A 20,411-nucleotide genomic window follows, 5' to 3' on the forward strand; every position below is an offset into this window, starting at 1 on the left:
AATTAAAAACAATGTTAATATACACAATGTTTACTCTTAAAAGGGGAACTGATGGATGCTACTGAAAATGAAAGAGGTCGATAAGTACTAATATTTAAAAGAGAGCAACTTCTTTCAATCATTTTGCATTAGTACGTATCTAGCAGCCAGTGTTATAAAAATATTCTCCCCCATTGCATTATTATTATTTACTTATTTTGCTGATGCCTTTATCCAAGGCAACTTACATTTCTTTTTTGCAGTTGGAGCACAAACAGGTCAAAGTGACTCGCTCAGGGTCACACAGAGCAAGTAGCAGGATTTGAACTTCACCACCTTAAGGTTTGCAGTCCGAAGCCCTAACCCCTACACCACACAGCCTAAGTATTTGCATTTTTAAAATTTTGATTACTTTTTAGAGATGTTTTCATTTTGACACTATTTTGTTCTGTTGATCAATCTGAAAACTGTTGTGTATAACAGTAGCGTGAATGCTTTTTATGAGCACTATATGACATCCAAATGTTTCTCATATTTTTACTAAATTAATCTCTCACACCTTTTTTTGCAAACGTTTTATTAGGTTTCAATGAATTCCATCTCTATGTAAATCATTTGAGACTCGAGTATGGGCATCTGCTGTAGTGACAGGTACTGTTGGATGAGGTCCCAAGTTGCTTTGACACCAGAATCTTGTACATGCAGGGAGGTACTAAGTACACCTTAGAAGCTGTATGAGGAGTATCCAGCATGTATACGGTGTGGTTAAAGGCAGAACAATTAAAACACCAGCTATCGAGTGGCTGGCATCCAACAATACATAGAATAACACTTGTACTTTAATGGTTGACATGATTTACCAAGACACACATGTAATCAAGTGTTTCAGTTTATTTACAAATAAGGGTTGTTCAGATCAAACAGTAAAGAGCCCGGTGTCACGTATAATATTTAATTAACCTTTGTTTCCAGTACTATTGCCTTCTTTTAAGTCAATTTTAAAAGAAAGAATAAAAAAAAACATTATTCAAGCACTTGGAAGCTGGGACTGTTGTTTCAAAACGTGATGATGGTATCACAGCAAAAGAAGAGTCTACAATAAAATGAATGACCATAGAAAGCCGGGATAGTGAAGTAGACCTGCTGAAACACAGGCAGGCAGGGCCTTTATAGTCGAAGCCAGTACATGGCACTGCGGATTCGGTTGTAATCTGGGAGCTGTTCAACAGGGCCTGCAAATCAAACACAAATTTACAGATGAGAGGTGCCCAAGTCCACAACCATTTCAGAAAGGAAGAAGTACTTTTACACTCACCTACAGCTGCCACAGCAGGACAAGTATCATAGATATACTTGTAGCAGACATCCTGAAGCATTTTTGGGCTGACAGCCTGGTATAACATAACAACCGGCAGTAATTGCAAACACCAACCAATTAAAACAAAAAATAAAAATAGAAAATTAGTGTTTAATTTTCATTTTTTAAACTCAAGGTGATAACTGGCTTGCCACATGATTATTCTAGGGCAGGGGTGGGCAATGTCGGTCCTGAAGAGCCGCAGTGGCCACATGTTTTCATTCCAACCCAACTGCTTAATTAGAAGCCAATCCCGGACCTTATTTAATTTTATGGCTTGTTAGTCTGCAATGTACGGTTCTTCTATCGTAGATTTTGTACTCTCCAAGGAGATCATCCAAATGATTTGAAGCCTAAATAACTTTCAGTCTATCACATTTTCTATTACATGCTTTATTAAATCAAACAGTGTATGATGAACACACACAGATGTAAATGAAAACAAACTGGATGGAGAACTGCTGGCTGCTTTATCATTGCTAATAAGGAGCCATTAAAACAATGAATGCAGCGGTTTAAGACTAAAATAAGCAATCAAGGGTGGGGAACCTTAACAAGTGAGACCACGAAGATGAAGCATTAAAATGTCACTTAAGCAATAAGTGTTTCATCAGCAATAATTGTTTTCTCATTAAGAAACTGGGTTGGAACAAAAACCTGCAGCCATTGCGGCTCTCCAGGACCGACACTACCCACCCCGTTCTAGAGGTACAATAGGCTACCCCAGCTAACTTGAGTGATCCTATTTATTCATCTATTTATCATCTTTTTAGTGAAAACATTTTGAATTTTAGTACAAACAATATCAAGGCTTCCCTGTGATCTGGAAGAAACCATGTCTTTTCAAAATATGCATTTAAAAATAATCTTCAGACTTAGTTCCATAATGATACAGAAGAGAGAGATGGAGAGACAGAAAGATGGGCTAACCAAATGCAGCAATTTAAATTTTTTTTTTTTTTTTTTTTTTTTAAATCAACATAATTCCACAATCACCCCAAATAACCACTCTTATTAGTGAACAGAACAGTTCAGCCTTCAAGACCACTATGCCTATTTTTCTTTCCTAACATAAGTTTATTAGTTATGAAAGGGAAGATGTGGAATAAAAAACACTTGGTTGTATATTATTAAAATCACATAAAACTATTATGAAACATCATCATAATAAGCAGTTATTCTGTTTAATCCAAAAGTCACTTACATCAATTTTTTCACTCCACTCTGCTAATGAGATCCTGCGTCCAAAGCTTAGGACGTTCCGACCAATGTCATCAGCCACAGGTGTGGTGCCTGAAGGAAAATACTTCTGGTTAGATGAAGTCCCTAATATATTTGGCTATTCTTTTTCCTTACAGAGTATTAAGTCATTTAAGGAAAAGATCAATACTCTTTAACAATTGGGGAGATTAAGGTGGAAGATCAAGAATTAAGATGAGTAGTGATTGTATTTAAGAGGCAACAAGCAAAAAAACAATTTTCAGTGACAGTGATGACTATAGCCTTTTACTTAATGCTATACTGGCAAGTTCAACTGAATGGTAGCACACTGTCACTAGTGTTCTGTCAATGAATCACACCACGATCCAATCCAGTATACACATTAACATGGTGGTAACCACTGGTGATCAACTCAAGCCCACAGAAGCAGGTCTTTACAGCATGAACTAAAGGAGAACTCCTAGTCACAGCTGCACAGAAATTGCTTCTAACCACTGCAAGCAGAGAGTGCTTTCTGGTGATGTCAGCTGAGCTCTACACTACCCCCAACCCCCCCCCCCTTTTTTTTTTTGAACATAGCTACACACTCCACCCACCCAAAATATAAACCCTGCAACAACTGCACAAAGTGTTTTGCCGTGGAATCACATCATGCTCCAAATCAGTTCACACATTTTCCCGTTTTGCCAGTGGTCAAGAGCAACTCCAAAGTGTTTGGGCCCTCAGAAGCAGCTCCTCACATCATGAGTTGAAGGAGAACTCTCAGCCATGCAGAGACTGCTTCTATGCAGTGTGAGTAGAATGGTTCCTTTTCACAATCGCTGAGCTCTGCACTCAGCTTCCACCTTTTCTGTGCAGCACCGCCACACAACTAATAAACAATATTAGCATGTACCACCTTCCAACAGAAGATTGAGGATGCGCAATCATATGTAATTATTATCAAAAAGAGGTAATAACCATAAAAATATTACAGGCATTTCCTTGCTAAAATGTAGAAAAAAAAAAAATAGTGTTAAAATGTAAAATAGTTATACAGGGTGGGCCATTTATATGGATACACCTTAATAAAATGGGAATGGTTGGTGATATTAACTTCCTGTTTGTGGCACATTAGTATATGTGAGGGGGGAAACTTTTCAAGATGGGTGGTGACCATGGTGGCCATTTTGAAGTCAGCCATTTTGGATCCAACTTTTGTTTTTTCAATAGGAAGAGGGTCATGTGACACATCAAACTTATTGGGAATTTCACAAGAAAAACAATGGTGTGCTTGGTTTTAACGTAACTTTATTCTTTCATGAGTTATTTACAAGTTTCTGACCACTTATAAAATGTGTTCAATGTGCTGCCCATTGTGTTGGATTGTCAATGCAACCCTCTTCTCACACTCTTCACACACTGATAACAACACCGCAGGAGAAATGCTAGCACAGGCTTCCAGTATCCGTAGTTTCAGGTGCTGCACATCTCGTATCTTCACAGCATAGACAATTGCCTTCAGATGACCCCAAAGATAAAAGTCTAAGGGGGTCAGATCGGGAGACCTTGGGGGCCATTCAACTGGCCCACGACGACCAATCCACTTTCCAGGAAACTGTTCATCTAGGAATGCTCGGACCTGACACATTGAACACATTTTATAAGTGGTCAGAAACTTGTAAATAACTCATGAAAGAATAAAGTTTCGTTAAAACCAAGCACACCATTGTTTTTCTTGTGAAATTCCCAATAAGGTTGATGTGTCACATGACCCTCTTCCTATTGAAAAAACAAAAGTTGGATCCAAAATGGCCGACTTCAAAATGGCCACCATGGTCACCACCCATCTTGAAAAGTTTTCCCCCTCACATATACTAATGTGCCACAAACAGGAAGTTAATATCACCAACCATTCCCATTTTATTAAGGTGTATCCATATAAATGGCCCACCCTGTATAATAACATTTTGTAGAATATTCTTTAAAAACAGGAATTTCAAAAACATCTGACCAGAGATGTAACCAACAAAGAAAAAAGGATTCATCTAATGTCATACAGCGTGTTTATTTGCCTTTCTTTCCTTTACCTTTTTTAAATTAGGCAGTTCATAGACAATATACTGTTGTGGGGCAGTGAGTGGCTGTGAGTCTCACAGTTTAGGTCATTTTTAAATCTGCCCTTTTGTATTTTGGCAGATGAGTAGAAGAAAGGGGAGGCAGTGATCTGTTGCAATTTGAGACACATCACATTCCAACATATGTTGATCTAGGCACTCGGTACAAAGGCAGACAGTGCAACACAAAAAGCACAAACCCAGAAAAATGTACAATACTAGTCTAGTAGAGCTTGAATGGGACTAGTAGTAAAATAAAATTAAAGAATATGTGTTATCCTGGAACAATTTATTGGCTTTTAAAATGTACTTTGCATTTATATGCTTCCGTAAGCAAACTGTAACACGACTAGACTTTTTCTTTGATAGGTTTTGAATCAAACTATTTGCTGCACAATTTAATCAAAGTCATATGTTGATTCACTTTATATCTAAGGAGAATCTAATCTTATAGTTGCTAGAGAATGTCACTCACAAATCACCTTTTCAGAACAATAGCAGCTGCCAAGTACCAGACCTATATTTAGTGCTATACCTGTATATGCAAAAGATGACATACAGTCTAAGATGAGAAGAGTTCACTTTTGGCAATTACTTAATTATCCAGTCTACGGGCATGAATAAATGAATGTCTCTCAGTCCTATCTAGCAAATCGGCTCAGTTCCTTACCATTGAGTTGACCAACCAGGTTAGTTTTCAGAACATTCTTGGCCCTCTCCAACTCGCCAGTAGTCACACTGGTGCACAGCATCAACCTATACATTGAGAGAAAGAAGTTTAATTGAAAGTAAGACAGACATGGAATAATAGAGTATGCTCAAGTAAGTGTCCATCATGTAACACTAACACAAGATTCTGAACTTGCATTAATCTAATCCAGTGTCAGAGGAGGCTAGATCCCATCAGCACTGGGAGCAAGTTCGGTAAACTACCCAAGATAAAGGCACCATTGCATCACAGTACTCTCTCATGCAGACACCCACTTACCCAGGGCCAATATGAAACGGATGAGCATTAAAACTGCATTAATGCTCCACCAATTTGTGAACTATTTAAAATAAAATATTCTTAAACCTACTTAATCCAATTTTTGGTCACACTAAGATGCAGCCAATCCCAGCAGTACTGTGTGAAAGACAGGAAGTAGCCCTGCACTGGGCACCAGTCACTTGCATACCTACTCACACATACACCCAACACTGGGCCAATTTGGAATAAATCTGCAATAACCGGCATTACTGTTCCACTAACTTTTTAATCTGTATGCCATTAAAATCTTTGGTTCCAATATTTAATGCAAGCAACAGCAATGACTGCAACTGCATACAGGATACTAAACTTCCTCTATTCTGTTTCTCTTCTTGGCATCCTGTGTGACACTTGTTCCCACTACTCTAATTCCAAGCTGTTTTCCTACCCACTGAAAAGACATCCGAGATTATTGGGAGTCATAGAATCAATGGATAGAAACATTATATTGTCAGATTAGATGGCCCAGCACAAACTCTATTGCACAATACCCGGGAGGGGGTGGGCAGACAGTTGGCCTATGTCTCCAGGACTGTGATTGTCTCTGGCTCTGCTTGCTCTGTTATAAATGACCATGGACAATGGAGGTTTATTTTTTACATGAATGCTGCTGGTTAGTGGTATATTGTCAATTAGCTATAGTTCAACAAATACTTAATTGACAGATATTGTTGGGTTGCATTTGTGTTAATCAGTTTCAAACTACTTCCTTTTTCTGTTTGTTTAAATAAATGTGTCTTTATGTGCACTTATTATGTAATTACTAATTTGTAAACCTTGTATTTGCATTTAACCAGAGAACTTATCACAGTACACGGAGCCTGCACGCATTAAAAAGTGCAAAAGAAAAAACAAAAAACTGAATTTAACTGATTTTAATGTTGCTAGACTTTACGTACAACTGTCCCTGAACATTGTGCATCATGTCTTCAATGTGGTGACCATCCGTTACAAAGTAAACACCAAACAACCCTGTGTCAGAATAGCAGGTGTTGAAAGCCTGAAAACTTTGGCAGAGCTTTTCCTCCGCTGCAACACGAGCAAGGCTGCCACTCAGATTCTGCAAAGGAAAAAAAGAACACACACACACATGCAAAAGTTAACATTAACAACCTTCTTTCTTGGAAATGTTACACTTAAGAAGCTTCTAGTAGAAGTACTTTATTAAACAAGAATGCTGTACCTTGCCTCCACCACAGGTGGTATCATAGCTTCCAATCATACTACTGGCTACCATGAGGGGTACAAGGTCAGGGCTGTTGATACCTACACCTTCTACAGCAATGGCGACATGGGCAAGAGGCAGAGCATCATCACGTAGTTGGATCTGAAACAGAAGCCATTAAAACATGAGGCATCTTTAGTGCAAAAAGCAGAAGTGCTCAGGAGAACAGGTAGGAGAAACTCATTGAGGGAAAATAATAATTGACACCAAAAGAACATATAATGGATAATGTCTGGTATTACCTGACTTCCAGTGAAACGGCATGGTGACAGAACTGGAACAGCATCTCCATCATACTCAAATGACACACTTCCAAAATGCTGTTTAGCCAGGTTAACCAGTTCACCATGATTCACTCCTGTATAAGGAGAAACAAGGTTACAGACATTGGAAAGTGTGTGTGTAAATAAAATTCTTACCAGAAGTAAAACCGTGCTACTCAATCTGGGAAGAAACAATTGATAGCTTTCAAATATTTCAGCTCATCTACAGGTACACAATAATGGACATTATGGAAGAAAAAAAAATTAAAAACTTGGGATACAACCCTTGTCTTAGTTATGACTTCACACTATACAAAATAAAAGGTTTTACATTATTATACTTCACTGGTTTTGGATTAATTTTAACTATTGCTATCAGGCACTGATCAGTTTTAGCACTATAAAGGTAAAGATGGCATTGCCCTTTTTCTTGGTTATGACACACAAAGCCTTTGAGTCAGGCAGAAAACCTGAACAGCAATAATGATTGCAAGTTTCAGTTGACTAAGATTCAGATTGATTAACACAATAATTGTGTTAAAGACTGAAATTTGACTGAAGTTCAATATGCAGAAGTACCTGTATCTTTTAAGAGTTTCACAAATGACATAAAAGGACTTTTTAAAATGTCATCAGGAAAAAAAACTAAGAAAATAAACTAATCAGAGCTAGGGTAAAGGAAACTGATGAAAGTTGTAGCATTACAACTGTTAAGAGAAAGACCCACTCACAAGTCACTTCTTAGTTTGGAGTTTGTTAGATGTACTGTAAAAAGATGGACTCATCAAACAGAGAGCAGGCAAACCATTAAAGCTACATGCAAGCACAGAAAATGACACTGCATAATGGTTCTTTCCTTTTAAACCTGGGCAGAACAAGGAGGATTGGGAGCTGACTGAGGCTAAACTGCTAATAAAAAGGTATGTGTATTAAAATGAACAACAATGAAACAAAAGACCAAATTAAATTAACAGAAATATCTAGCTACTTAGGAAGTATGAAAATTTGACAAATTAAAAATTCTCACCTAAAGCTCAAAGGGGCATTCTATGGTATTGATTTCGTAAGTAGTCAAAAATTAGCTTGTGTACTAATTTACAAGTTTTAAGCATTTGCAAGTTATAGATAAGACCAAGACCATAAAATACCATTGAATTTCTAACACTAAACAACATCCCTTCAGACATTCAGTCATAATGTCATATTGTAGCAGAACCAGTCACTTTCATATGCCAAGAATCACGAGCATTCTGTGCTGCTGAAGTTCATTGTGACAGGATACTGCTTGAAGAGAGATGGCTTGCCAGGAACTCCAAAACGGACAACAGAAAAAAATGTTGCCACTATGAAGCAAACTAAAGAGTGATAGTGGATGGCATAAAATACATTACAAGGATTAATTAAGGGTCAGCTGAACCAGTTCTACCAGAGCAATGATCCAAGGAGTATCCAGGGCTAACAAATTCAGAAGGGAGAAATAATTGACAAGTATTCAAAACTCTTTCCCAGTTATTAAATGCATGACATGAAACAATAATGGAAACAATTTAGGCAAGGTGATTCTCCAACACCCAAAAAAGTTCTAGGACTAAGCCAGTACCGGCAGGAACACATCGATAATTTTTATTACAAGCTCTAAAAAGCAAACATCATTGGTCATTAACAAAATTCATGACATCTTGACAATGAGCATAGTCCCTCTATTATAATAAAAAATTCTGGAACAAGACAAGACTTTTAAGCCTGGGACAAGACGTAACTTTTCAGAGAGACACTTCCATGTCCTGCAAGATGAGACTTTGTGCCAAGACATTTAACCACGCCTGGAGCCGGGAAAAAAAAGACAAAGGGAAGATGACGAAGTACAACATCATAAAGAATTCAAAAATGTTAGCACGATACACATGCAGAGCAGGTTAGCAATAATGACAGTACCAAAATTAAAAAGTCTCAAAGAAATGACAGTAAAGATCGCATTAGCGCAAACAAACGGAAATTATTCCTCGGTGAAATAACAGAACAGTGAAAAGAGATTGAATATATTGTTTGGATTTAAACTTTAAGACGGTGACTTGTAGATCATCTAATTCGTGTTGCCATCAGGGAAAAGTAGTGTTTCTTCCCAATGAAGAGGAGTATCCGCAAAAATGAAAAGATTTGTTGCTTGGTGAAAGTGAAATCCACATACACGAATGGCAAAAAAAAAAGCTATTAATTTTTAATAATTTTTTGCATGGTCCTACCTTATCTGTTTATGAACCTCAAAGGTTACTAGCAACCTCTTTTTATAGTTTGAGAGATTTATTAAAATAATACATGTCACACATAAGAAATATATACATATGGAGTATTATGGTGTTTTGATGCAAATGGTTGTAATATTGCTAAAAAATATGTTTGCCTTCTAAAGGCTTTTGGAACAATTGGTAACTTCTCTCAGGGAAACACTGAAAATAGTTTGTGCTAATATTTCTTGTACTCTTCAATTTATTATAGATTCATTTTCTAAACTAGATTTTTCTAAAACAGACTTACTTGGAAACACAGCTTGCCCAAGCTGCAATAGGTACAAATCAGAAATTAATCCTAGGCAGGATACTTGCACGAAGAACACTCATGCGCACAAACACATATCCAAAACTGCTAACTCAGCATGAATAAAGAGTAGCCTATCAACCTAAAAACATAGTTTTTTCAGAGTGTGAAGCATGAACACTAGCAAGGCAGATACATAAACATAGGTACAATATGTCAATGCTTCCTCAGACAAAATGAACAATCAAGCATGTTAAATTCCTCAGCTTTAAACATTTTTTTCTGATTATTTAAATAATTCATCTCACCTCCAGCAGCTGCCAGAACCATACGGGGAGCTTTGTAGTGGGTGTTGATATACTCAACAAGATCACTGCGAGACAAGGATCTAAAACATACACACAGGTCACAAAATTAAAAAGGCATATCATTTGCAATTACTCTGTTCCATCTCCTCACTGAAGATAAACACTTTACACAAGTGTTACCCAAGTTCAATGCTGAAGTATCTCTGTAGCATGGGGTTTTTAAAATCGGCTTATGGTTACAACATGTTGGTGAATTCTACTTTTAAAAATAAGAGGTAACACAAATAATTTTTACATTTTAATAACAGTAATGATTAAAAAAAAATTAACAATATCTGGCTGCTGCTGAAACAACAGATAATCAGGCAAGAAAATAAGAATTTTATGCTCCTTACTTAATGTTATCAGACGTCCCAAAAACAGTGCGAGCTAGAGGGGATCCCTGGAAGGCAGTGGCATGCAGGAAGTCAAAACAGACGTGCTTCAGATTGGACTCTACTTCCTGTAGCTCCTGTAATATTACACTGCGCTCTTTCTCCAGTTCAGAATCTCCCAGGGAGCTGTTAAGAACCATATCTGCCAGAATTTCCACAGCTGAGGAATAAAAAAAAAGTTATTGCTAAAATAAAATTGTAGTCCATGTTAGAAAATGAACGTATAAATCCCAAACTAAACATAAAACATGCACAGAGCCATTTATTAGAAGGTGGGCAAGTAAAACGTATCTTGGCTTTACCTTCATTCATTTTTTACACCATGTTGGTGGAAATGTTTGAGATCAAAAATTTTCAAAATGAAACGTAAAACATAACAGGAGCAGTATGCCCCCCTCCTCTCAATATCAAGCTAATTCAACCCATATCTATGTAAAGGTCCATGAGACCTTTATAAAAAATATTTATATACATAAAGTTTGTATTATTATAAAAATATTCTATAAAACAAATAAACTAATGCAGTCATTTCTTTAAATTAGGGTTAGGGTTAGGGAGACGCATCTGTAATAATCTTACTTTAAGATTAATATTGCTTGCACAGATGCATGACAAAATTTACCTGGCATAACTGAATAGCTATACCTGCATCATACATAGGTGGCACACAAAAGATTTTACATTGCATTTTGAAATTAGCCACTATGATCAGGAGAAAACCCATGGTTTTTACCACAAGTAATTTCAGAAAATATATATTCCACATTATGCTGTGTTATCTAACGTTAAATGCATTTATCAACGTATTTTTATCTTATTTCTATCCTTGGGATGATACATAAAGGCCACAAGTGAAACTGGAAACAATCAGAAATTACAGACATGGACCTAGTACAGTGGAACCTCGGGTCATGAATGAACACGTACAAATCGGGTTACGACCAAAAAGTTTGCCAAACTTTTGCATCTGTTCACGACCACACACTCGGGTGAACAACAAGCCAGTTTCCCTTCTGGTTCGTACACGCCGATGATTTCCGCACGTGTTCAGTCTCTCCCTGTACATTGTTCTCGGTCAGACGTGCGTGCATTCGCTGTGAACTCTTTGTGCTCTATTTCGTGTGCTTTTGCATTCATTTTGCAATTAACCATGGCCTCTAAGCAAGTGAAGAGTGGTAGTGTTGGTGAGAACAAAGGTTCGAAGAAAACTGAAATCGAATTAAAGAAAGAAATTATTGAAAAGTATAAGCGTGGCGTTACTGAGTACAAGAAGTTAAAATCTACGATTTCGACTATTCTAAAGCAGAAAGAGGCCATTAAAGCAGCTGATGTTGCAAAATGAGTTACAGTGTTAACCAAACAGAGGCCTCAAGTGCTGAAAGAGGTGGAAAAACTGTTGCTAGTGTGGTTGAACGAGCAGCAACTTGCAGGGGATAGCGTAAGCGAGGCGATGTTATGCGAGAAAGCCAGGAAGATTCATGGCGGTTTGCTGCAAAACTATACTTCTACGAATGGCTAGTTCTTCCTCCTCACTTCCTTCATGCCAGAACTCGAATCATGCAAGGTTAGTTTTCTCAAGTTGTTTATGGTTAGTTTTTGAATAAATTAAGGATATTTCAAATTTTCATTTTTTTCCCTGTGCTTAAAACTCATTTAAAAAAAAAGTGTTTACAGCAAGTGGTTTGTAAGGCTATAGCGTGAACTTTTGCAATGTTAGTTTTCTCTGTTCAACGTTTTCTCAGTGTTATCCAATGTTTATACATTTAGTTTACTATTACACTGTGCATTCTATGATATAATTAACTATGTGCTTGAAAATCTTTAATATATATATATATATATATATATATATATATATTTACAGTTTGTACGGTCTGGAACGGATTAATTGTATTTACATACAATCCTATGGGGGAAAATTAGTTCGGGTCACGACCAAATCGGGTTGCGACCAGAGTTTTGGAATGAATTATGGTCGTGACCCGAGGTTCCACTGTACAAAGATGGTTGCTTGAGTTAGCCTAAGTACTGTGATGTTTTGTGTAAAGGGGATGGGAAGAAAGCTGCTATTATGCAGTGCCATGCAAAATACTTTCCAACTTCATGTGGACTACTACTTTCAAAGAGTAATTACAAATTGACTTCCATTAAAATGGAAAACTCTAAGATAAATGATTTTTTATTTGTATGTGTGACTTGCTGAATAAAGTAATTGTTAACCAATTATTCTTGTGACTATATAACCTACACGCAAGTTAGGCCAATTCTGTACATTTTACCATCCTTCAACCCTTCCGGCAGTCATAAGCATTCAATCTGCACACCTGTGTGAATGCCAGAAGTAAAATTTACCAAACTTAATTCTGAGTACCACTGAGAACACTAGTATTGGTACAAGATATTGTCCATAGCATAACTATCAATCGTTTATTAGCATCCATGACATTTTACTCAAATTTTCAGAAGATATTTAGCAATGGATTTGATAAATATTATCAAGATTAGCAAAAGACAGACATCTGGATTAATATTCAGGTATAAACAAAAATACCATTAGCATACTAGTAAGTGGTCATGAACAATGTGTGGGGTAAGCAGACTAAAATGGGGGCAAGAAAATGGTCTTCTCATTCTTATAGCACTGACATATGTGTTATAATTTTATGAGTTAGGTATGCTCAGTCTTTACTCATAAGCTGAATGAAGCTTTATATACAGCTACTGTAGGTGATCTAGTTGACATACAGTAAATGTAAGAACACTTACTTTAGCCATACTGAAATTTACCTTCCTCCTCTCTGTTGAAATGAACTCCGTCTTGAGCTGTATTTTTTAACAGTGGTTCACTTTATGGGTTGACTTTTTTGTATTATAAATACTGATTAAACTACTGAAGTATTGTAAAATGGTATTTTACAATAGTGACCCGCATAATGAATGAACAAAGTACCTTGTTTCAGAGATTGTTTTAAGGGGTAATATAGGCAAACCAATAACAAACCAATAAATTTCTACATTATGGATTTTACTTTCAATTTACCTTTAGGCATATCTTTTGTCATTGTTTTCATGAAAACAGCTGTCTGTTCTCTTGATGTGTAGGCACTAAGATGTGCACCCATGCTTTCAACTTCCTGCTCTAAAACAGCCTGTGGGCGTTTTTTTGTGCCCTGTAAAAATAATTAAATAATTCCATCAGATGTTTAATCAGATAGGCAGCTTTATAACACAATCACATTTTCATTAAACATTTGTCTTGTAAAGCAGAGTACAATGTTGCAAGTCTGACACCTAAAAAGCTACACTGTACTCCTAGTAAATACAACATTCCTGCAAAAAGTAATTTCAATAGACCTTTTAAGTCCATCCATCCATCCATTTTCTAACCCGCTGAATCCGAATACAGGGTCACGGGGGTCTGCTGGAGCCAATCCCAGCCAACACAGGGCACAAGGCAGGAAACAATCCCGGGCAGGGTGCCAACCCACCGCAAGACACACACAAACACACCCACACACCAAGCACACACTAGGGCCAATTTAGAATCGCCAATCCACCTAACCTGCATGTCTTTGGAGTGTGGGAGGAAACCGCAGCACCCGGAGGAAACCCATGCAGACACGGGGAGAACATGCAAACTCCACGCAGGGTGGACCCGGGAAGCGAACCCGGGTCTCCTAACTGCGAGGCAGCAGCGCTACCACTGCGCCTAAGTCATTATGTGGATATGATTAAGTATGTGAACTGTTGCAAGATATTTAAAGCAAAATGATTAAATGTAAGATGACATACAGGATGACCTAAAAGAAATATATTCTTATTTATATTGAAACCTGTAATTTTATATAAATCCTTTAATTCATGTAATGTACATTAAATGTAATGTATATGAAAGTGATAGACTGGATTAGTAATATAATGTATCATCACATCTGCATAAACAAGCAGATTTCATAAAGGATGCAATCACAATCTCTAAAATAGAAGCAAAAATTAATATAAACAGTCAAGGGGTGTTTAAAACAACATCATTAAAAACATATTACTATTAACCCATCATAAAAGAAGATTAATTGATTTTTCAAAAATTTGGTAAACTTGCTGACAAAATGGCTGATATTGCTTAAACAAGATTATAAATTCAGAATATTTGGCATAAGCAACAAATTGTGCAGTTATAAAAAAACCAATGAGTTCCTGTACAATGTAGGCTCTGGGACACTTTGGTGTCCTATGTTCCCATTACATAAAAGGAACTGTAACCTTTATTTAAAATATGTGATGTGCAAAACGAGATGCTCGAGTTCACGGGGAAACCACTTATTGCTTTGGTGAGGTGTACAGTAAGTCGCACCAGGGAACCAGCTATGAAGAGTGATGCAGTACAAACTGGGAACTACATCTACACCAATAATTCATGAAAGCCAAACTACTAACAGATTTCTACGATGGCACCGGTGCTTGTGGTTGAACAATCAGCAGAATTCATCACCTAAGCCCCATCCAAGATACTTCCTGGTTGAACAAAAAGCGGAGCTAAAAAAGTACCAGTAACTACCTATCAGGACCTAAAATGGTCAGAGTTCCTGCAGTAGGAATTTTACAAAATTTCCTCAGTTCAAAAAATTCCCAGGTTCCTGAAAAAAGTTAATGTGGTGGAAAAGTGTCTGAAAATGACAGGAGCATTAAAAAAAAAAATTTGGCGGACCAGTATTACAAAGTGATTTTGCAAAGAAAAAATGCTTAGCAAATAGAACATTACACTTTGCATTTAAGTATCAAAGGATGGATCTCACCTTGAAGGTCATATGCTCAACAAAATATGCAGACCCATTTTTTTTTCCCGATTCATATCTGCTGCCAGCATCAATCCATACTCCAACCTAAGCATAAAAAAATAAAAATAAAATACAGATTACAAAAAAATCCCAAATTCAATGAAAATCTAAGTGCCACGGTTTTTTGACTCTTTCATAGGGAAAATAATTATACTTTTTTCTGTATCACAAACATAAGTTAAAACACCCACCGTGCATGTACCCTGGTTTGAATCCTCTGAAGCAACTTTAAAGCCATTTTCAAGATTGGTCACCTTGGTTTCAGGAATACTTAGAAGTGTTTGAGCGTAAGTTGCAACACCTTGGCTTCTCCTGAGACCCAGAAAAGCAGGCTAGAAAAAGACCAAACAGCAAATACAAAATGTAAGACATATTATAAACAAGAAATAAATGTTAATAAATTAATTCCAACTACTTTGTATCTGATGCACTTATTTGTCCATCTGACATGCTAATTACATTATGCTTTCATTAACTTTCATTGCTCAAATCAGACACTTACTATATCAAATGCAATGACCTTTCAATACCAAATTTGTCCTGATTACTTGTGCTTCCCATATACAAAGATGATACATCTGTGAAATTACTAACAATCCATGAATCTTATTGAACCATTCCAGATTTTGCTGCACTGCTCTTTAGCATTATAAGCCTTTGCAACAACATTGGGTGTTGCCATATTTATTAGTGAATCCCTTGGGTCTTAAAATTTAAATTCAAACACATTAATTTTTTAAACTTTCAAAATGTATACAAGATTTCAGTTAGTGCTGCACTACTTTCAACATCACTACTTAACAAAACTTTAGATCACTGTCCCATATTTGCACGTTACTTAAAAAAATGTCTAATTAGGAGGAGGCCAGGTTGGGGACAAAGCCTATGACAGCAACACTGGGCAGAAGGTACGAGCTACCAACCCCCGCCTTATATATACCGAAGCACTTTCAGTCTTTACTGGACTCATAAAATTATCAACTGAAGTTTCTTGCAATAATCCTGGAATGATGCAAACTTATCACTTGCCAGTAAGACAGACTTCCAAAAAAATACCATATATTTAAATGATTAGAAATAAAGTAAGATTATGAATAACAAAAATCAAAATGTTACAGTATAAGAGGTTATACAACAAAATTAACAGTCTGACAAAATAATTATTGGTTCATGGGAAAGTATGTGATTTAACAAGTAGGTTTAACAGTTTTACCCCTTCAAAACCAGTAAAATTTAGTGTGACTAGCAACAAAGTTTCAAAATATCAATGAAAACTGCACACCCCTCTTTTGGTTAAAAATTAGTGACCTGACCATGTGAAAGGTTTATAAATATATTGGAAAAACAACATTGTAACAGACCTGTTGCTATAGTAGGCAGTGTGGTGTAGTGATTAAGTCTATGGACTTCAAACCCTGAGGCTGTGGGTTCAAATCCTACTACTGAAAATACATGAGCAGGTCACTTGACCTGTCTGTGCTCCAATTGAAAACCCAAAAGCAATGTAACCAATTGTGTCACAAATGTTGTAGGTCACCTTGGATAAAGGCATCAGCCAAAATAGTAAATGTACAGTGTTGTATTTCATACAGAAACATATACGCAGCCTCAAGAATGTTTAATTTATAACCAAATATACTAAAACAAATATTGAAATCATTACTGGTAGCACTACAGCGTATAGACATTTACTGTCTAATTTGTAACAGATAGCAAAGGAAGGAAATAGTACAATAATGTCCAGCTAAAAAAACAAATTCCATTTGTTAATTCACAGCACATGATAGCATTTCACAAACCAATTAGCAAATATTGTAATGGGAGCAAGCTTTGAAAAATACTGTTGCTAGGTGAAAATGTAGAGTACTTTATACTAAAAAGTTAGAGCGAAACAGCACACAAACTCTGACATAGGCCAAATACTACAAAACCACACATATTCAGATTCTTACTGTATCAATAGAAACAACATTCTAATTTAAATCACAAAAATGTACACTATGATCCAAGAACCCTGACCAATAGTTTGTAATATCTATATGTATGACTCTTTTTTTGGTTTAATGATAAACAGCTGAGAGAGAGAGAGAGACTTTATTAATCCCAAGGGGAAATTCACATACTCCAGCAGCGCCATACTGATAAAAGAACAATATTAAAGAGTGATTAAAAATTCAGGTATAACAGATAACTACTTTGTATACTGTTAACGTTTACTTTAATGTTTATACATGTGTTCAGACATATCTGCTTTTCTTAAAATTAGTCACTTTGTAAGTAAGTATCTGATCTACATTTGGAATGTAAATTTTTATCCTTAGCCTACCATCTGTTATTTTTAAAGGGCTCTATGGTGACTGACTGATTGAAGACCAAGGGGTGATACGATGTGATCAGGCATGGAAGTTGACTCCCTACCTATTCTTCAGTCTTTTATAATCTTTTTTACTTTTAAACAAATTGATATAGTCACTACTAATAATAGTGGTCAGACATATGTTACATTAGCTACTGTTGTAAAAAAAAAATAAAGTTAGGGCTAGACTCTAACCTGATAGCATTGGGAGAAACCAACCATCTTACATGCTACACTTCATCTATATAGGCTATTTATGACATGAGACACCTGACGTTTGATGTTGTATCATCAGACTTAGAACTGACTCTTGTCAATAAGACATTAAAATACCAATCTGCATATCATCATCACCATGATCCGAGACTGAGACTCCATTTTGTAAACATCTGAACTACCGATTAGTCTGCCCTAGTGATTCAGTGTTACTGACCACTATTCACCTCAGCTACTTTTAATGTCAAGTTATATGCTATATATCTGAATACTTATAATTACATTTTTAATTTTATATTGCTTATTTTTTTTTTTGATAATGCTATTATTATTTACTGCAATTTCTTTAACAATCCATACTATATCTTAGTACCACATACCATTATGTTGCAGCATTTTTTATATATAATTCTCCACCTGTGGAAATAATTTAAAATGTTCAGAAATAAAAATAATGAATTAAAGCGAACTGTTGATGGGGTGCCAGTACATCACAGAGCACACTAACATATTCACACTCAATTTAACTCATGCCAGGTCATTTTAAATTCATAGATTGAAGTTAAATGTAACCATGAACTGGAAGTTAAAATAGTGAACCTGATAAAAATATAAATAACACTGCTAAATCTTCAGTTACTTCAAGGTACTGCTTTACATGAATAATATGACACAGCAAAGCATCCTCACATTCAAATTCAATAGCAAGTGTATTAGCAAGACAACAAGTTTTCATACGGGGAGGTATAATGATTAGTTGTCCTCCGTCGTCTCAAAGACTTATACGTGATTGGTCCAGTATTAGGGAGTTAGTGTGTGTGAACCTGCAATTTACTGGTGCACCGTCCGGGTTGGATCCCATCTATTCATCATCTACATGCCGTAATAAATTGAATAAACGTTATAAAAGATACAATTGCAATATTGTTTAGGTAATGTGTCCTTGTAAAAGTAATACTTAGTTGCACCCCATATATAGACGCCGTACGTGACACTGAACGAGTCATTTAACCTATACGTGTTTCCCTTTGTAAACCATACTATGTGAATTACTGCATAATAGCTATGTACCTTTAAGCTACCGCGGAATGACGTCCACCAATGAAAGGCGCTATATAAAGTGTTTGACAGATAGGTGCAATATGATTAACATCATTGTTTTGATATGAATATTATTGCGCGGGCCACCTAGAAAGGTGCTACACAAACTGTCAAAACATTAGTTACACTGTAAATAGCCATTCTGTCTTGTTCTGTGTTCTCATAAACCAGTGACCTTCCTTGTGTCTCGGACGGTCAAGGCCTTGTTTATAATAGGCAAAGACAAGACAAGTCCTCTCGGAAGACATATTAAATATTCTTCATGATAAGTCATAACCTAATGCTTCGCCATTTAATACACTACGTTACTCACCGCCCTAGCCTTCACTAGAGCTCGCCCCACCGCGCTACCGGCTCTGCACACTGAAGCCGCCATCTTCTGCAGTGCCAGGACACGAAAGGTGACGCGCACGACGAGTGCGTATGCGGGTCGTCATATCGCGAGACGGCGCACGCATGTGACGCAAAAAGTTCAGGATATGTGGTGTTGAGACTGGTGGTGGGTCTGAGACATCTTACGATCTTTGCATTTTATTTTGCATTTTGTGAAAGCATATCCCTAGAAATTAAAACTGGATACTTTAGCGCTTACAGTTTTATTGATAAAGCATTACTGTGTTTTGACGATGGTGCATCTTATACATATAAAATATTCATGATCTGAACATTTGTCTAATACTGTATTAATGTAAAATTAAATAAAACCGCATGCGTAATCTATTGATTATTTATATACGTTTTTTTCGGTGCATAGTACTGTAGTGCAGCCACAGCCATAAGTTTACGTTTATGAACAAACGTCAACTGGTGTCTTATATTTAGGGCGATCAGACGCGCTATAATTCCAGAACAACCCTCAATATCAACCCCAATTTGGGTGTCACGGCATATACTTAAAAAAATCTTTAATTGTCCTGTTTTAGCCATAAGTAAATTCTTATTAAATCATGCAATTGTTAACCTATTAAGTCAAGGCAGCTGTAAATTGGCACATTAAAAACAGACGGAGTCTCTGACCAATCAGATGTCCGGTGTTTGCAAGACGCACGTTTATGTCAAAGCACGCAGGGAATATGGGCGGGATATGTTACGAACATGTGGAAAATATAGACCTCGTATAACAAACAACGCTTACAGTTTTAGAATATACACAAGTTAAAAAAAACTCTACCAGCCCAACCTAAGCTAAGGAAATTATAGAACAGTTGTGATTGTGAGTAACGTTTTTGACTGGTTTTAATTTCGATCGCGATTCACAGTTTGCGTGTACTGTACAGTATAAACTTGCTGTACGCTACACTTTCAAAGTGATTTGTTTAACTGTATAGAACCTTTCGGGGTTGTATTTGCAAGCAGTACGGCATTAACATGGGTGGAAGACACCGATGTGCATGACTAGATCTTTTTAAACACCGTTCCAAATTATGTTAGTATTGTAACATTCGTCCTAAT

The 20,411-nt window shown here is 36.5% G+C and overlaps 1 protein-coding gene across 1 annotated transcript; it reads right to left on the reverse strand.

Annotated features, from left to right (window-relative positions):
- Window positions 1-852: 852 nt before the first annotated feature.
- On the reverse strand, window positions 853-19,414 carry LOC114669206 (cytochrome b-c1 complex subunit 1, mitochondrial). Its single transcript, XM_028825388.2, has 13 exons — window positions 19,273-19,414; window positions 15,478-15,618; window positions 15,245-15,331; window positions 13,489-13,618; window positions 10,410-10,608; window positions 10,015-10,094; window positions 7,151-7,266; window positions 6,867-7,010; window positions 6,583-6,743; window positions 5,324-5,409; window positions 2,541-2,629; window positions 1,295-1,370; window positions 853-1,211 (listed from the first exon to the last, which is right to left on the reverse strand). The coding sequence occupies exons 1-13, from the start codon at window positions 19,333-19,335 to the stop codon at window positions 1,147-1,149; spliced, it is 1,437 nt and encodes a 478-aa protein (XP_028681221.1). The 5' UTR covers window positions 19,336-19,414; the 3' UTR covers window positions 853-1,146.
- Between the last annotated feature and the right edge of the window lie 997 nt (window positions 19,415-20,411).

The sequence above is a fragment of the Erpetoichthys calabaricus genome, chromosome 18 (assembly GCF_900747795.2).
Source record: "Erpetoichthys calabaricus chromosome 18, fErpCal1.3, whole genome shotgun sequence".
NCBI classification, from domain to species: Eukaryota; Metazoa; Chordata; class Cladistia; order Polypteriformes; family Polypteridae; genus Erpetoichthys; species Erpetoichthys calabaricus.

Excerpts from the sequence above, each read along its gene's own strand:
- LOC114669206 (XM_028825388.2), bottom strand. The coding sequence starts at position 19,335 with ATGGCGGCTTCAGTGTGCAGAGCCGGTAGCGCGGTGGGGCGAGCTCTA. Across the intron at positions 6,744-6,866 it reads CCACCTGTGGTGGAGGCAAG|AATCTGAGTGGCAGCCTTGC; the intron begins GTACAGCATTCT and ends TTTCCTTTGCAG. Across the intron at positions 1,212-1,294 it reads TCCTGCTGTGGCAGCTGTAG|GCCCTGTTGAACAGCTCCCA; the intron begins GTGAGTGTAAAA and ends TTTGATTTGCAG.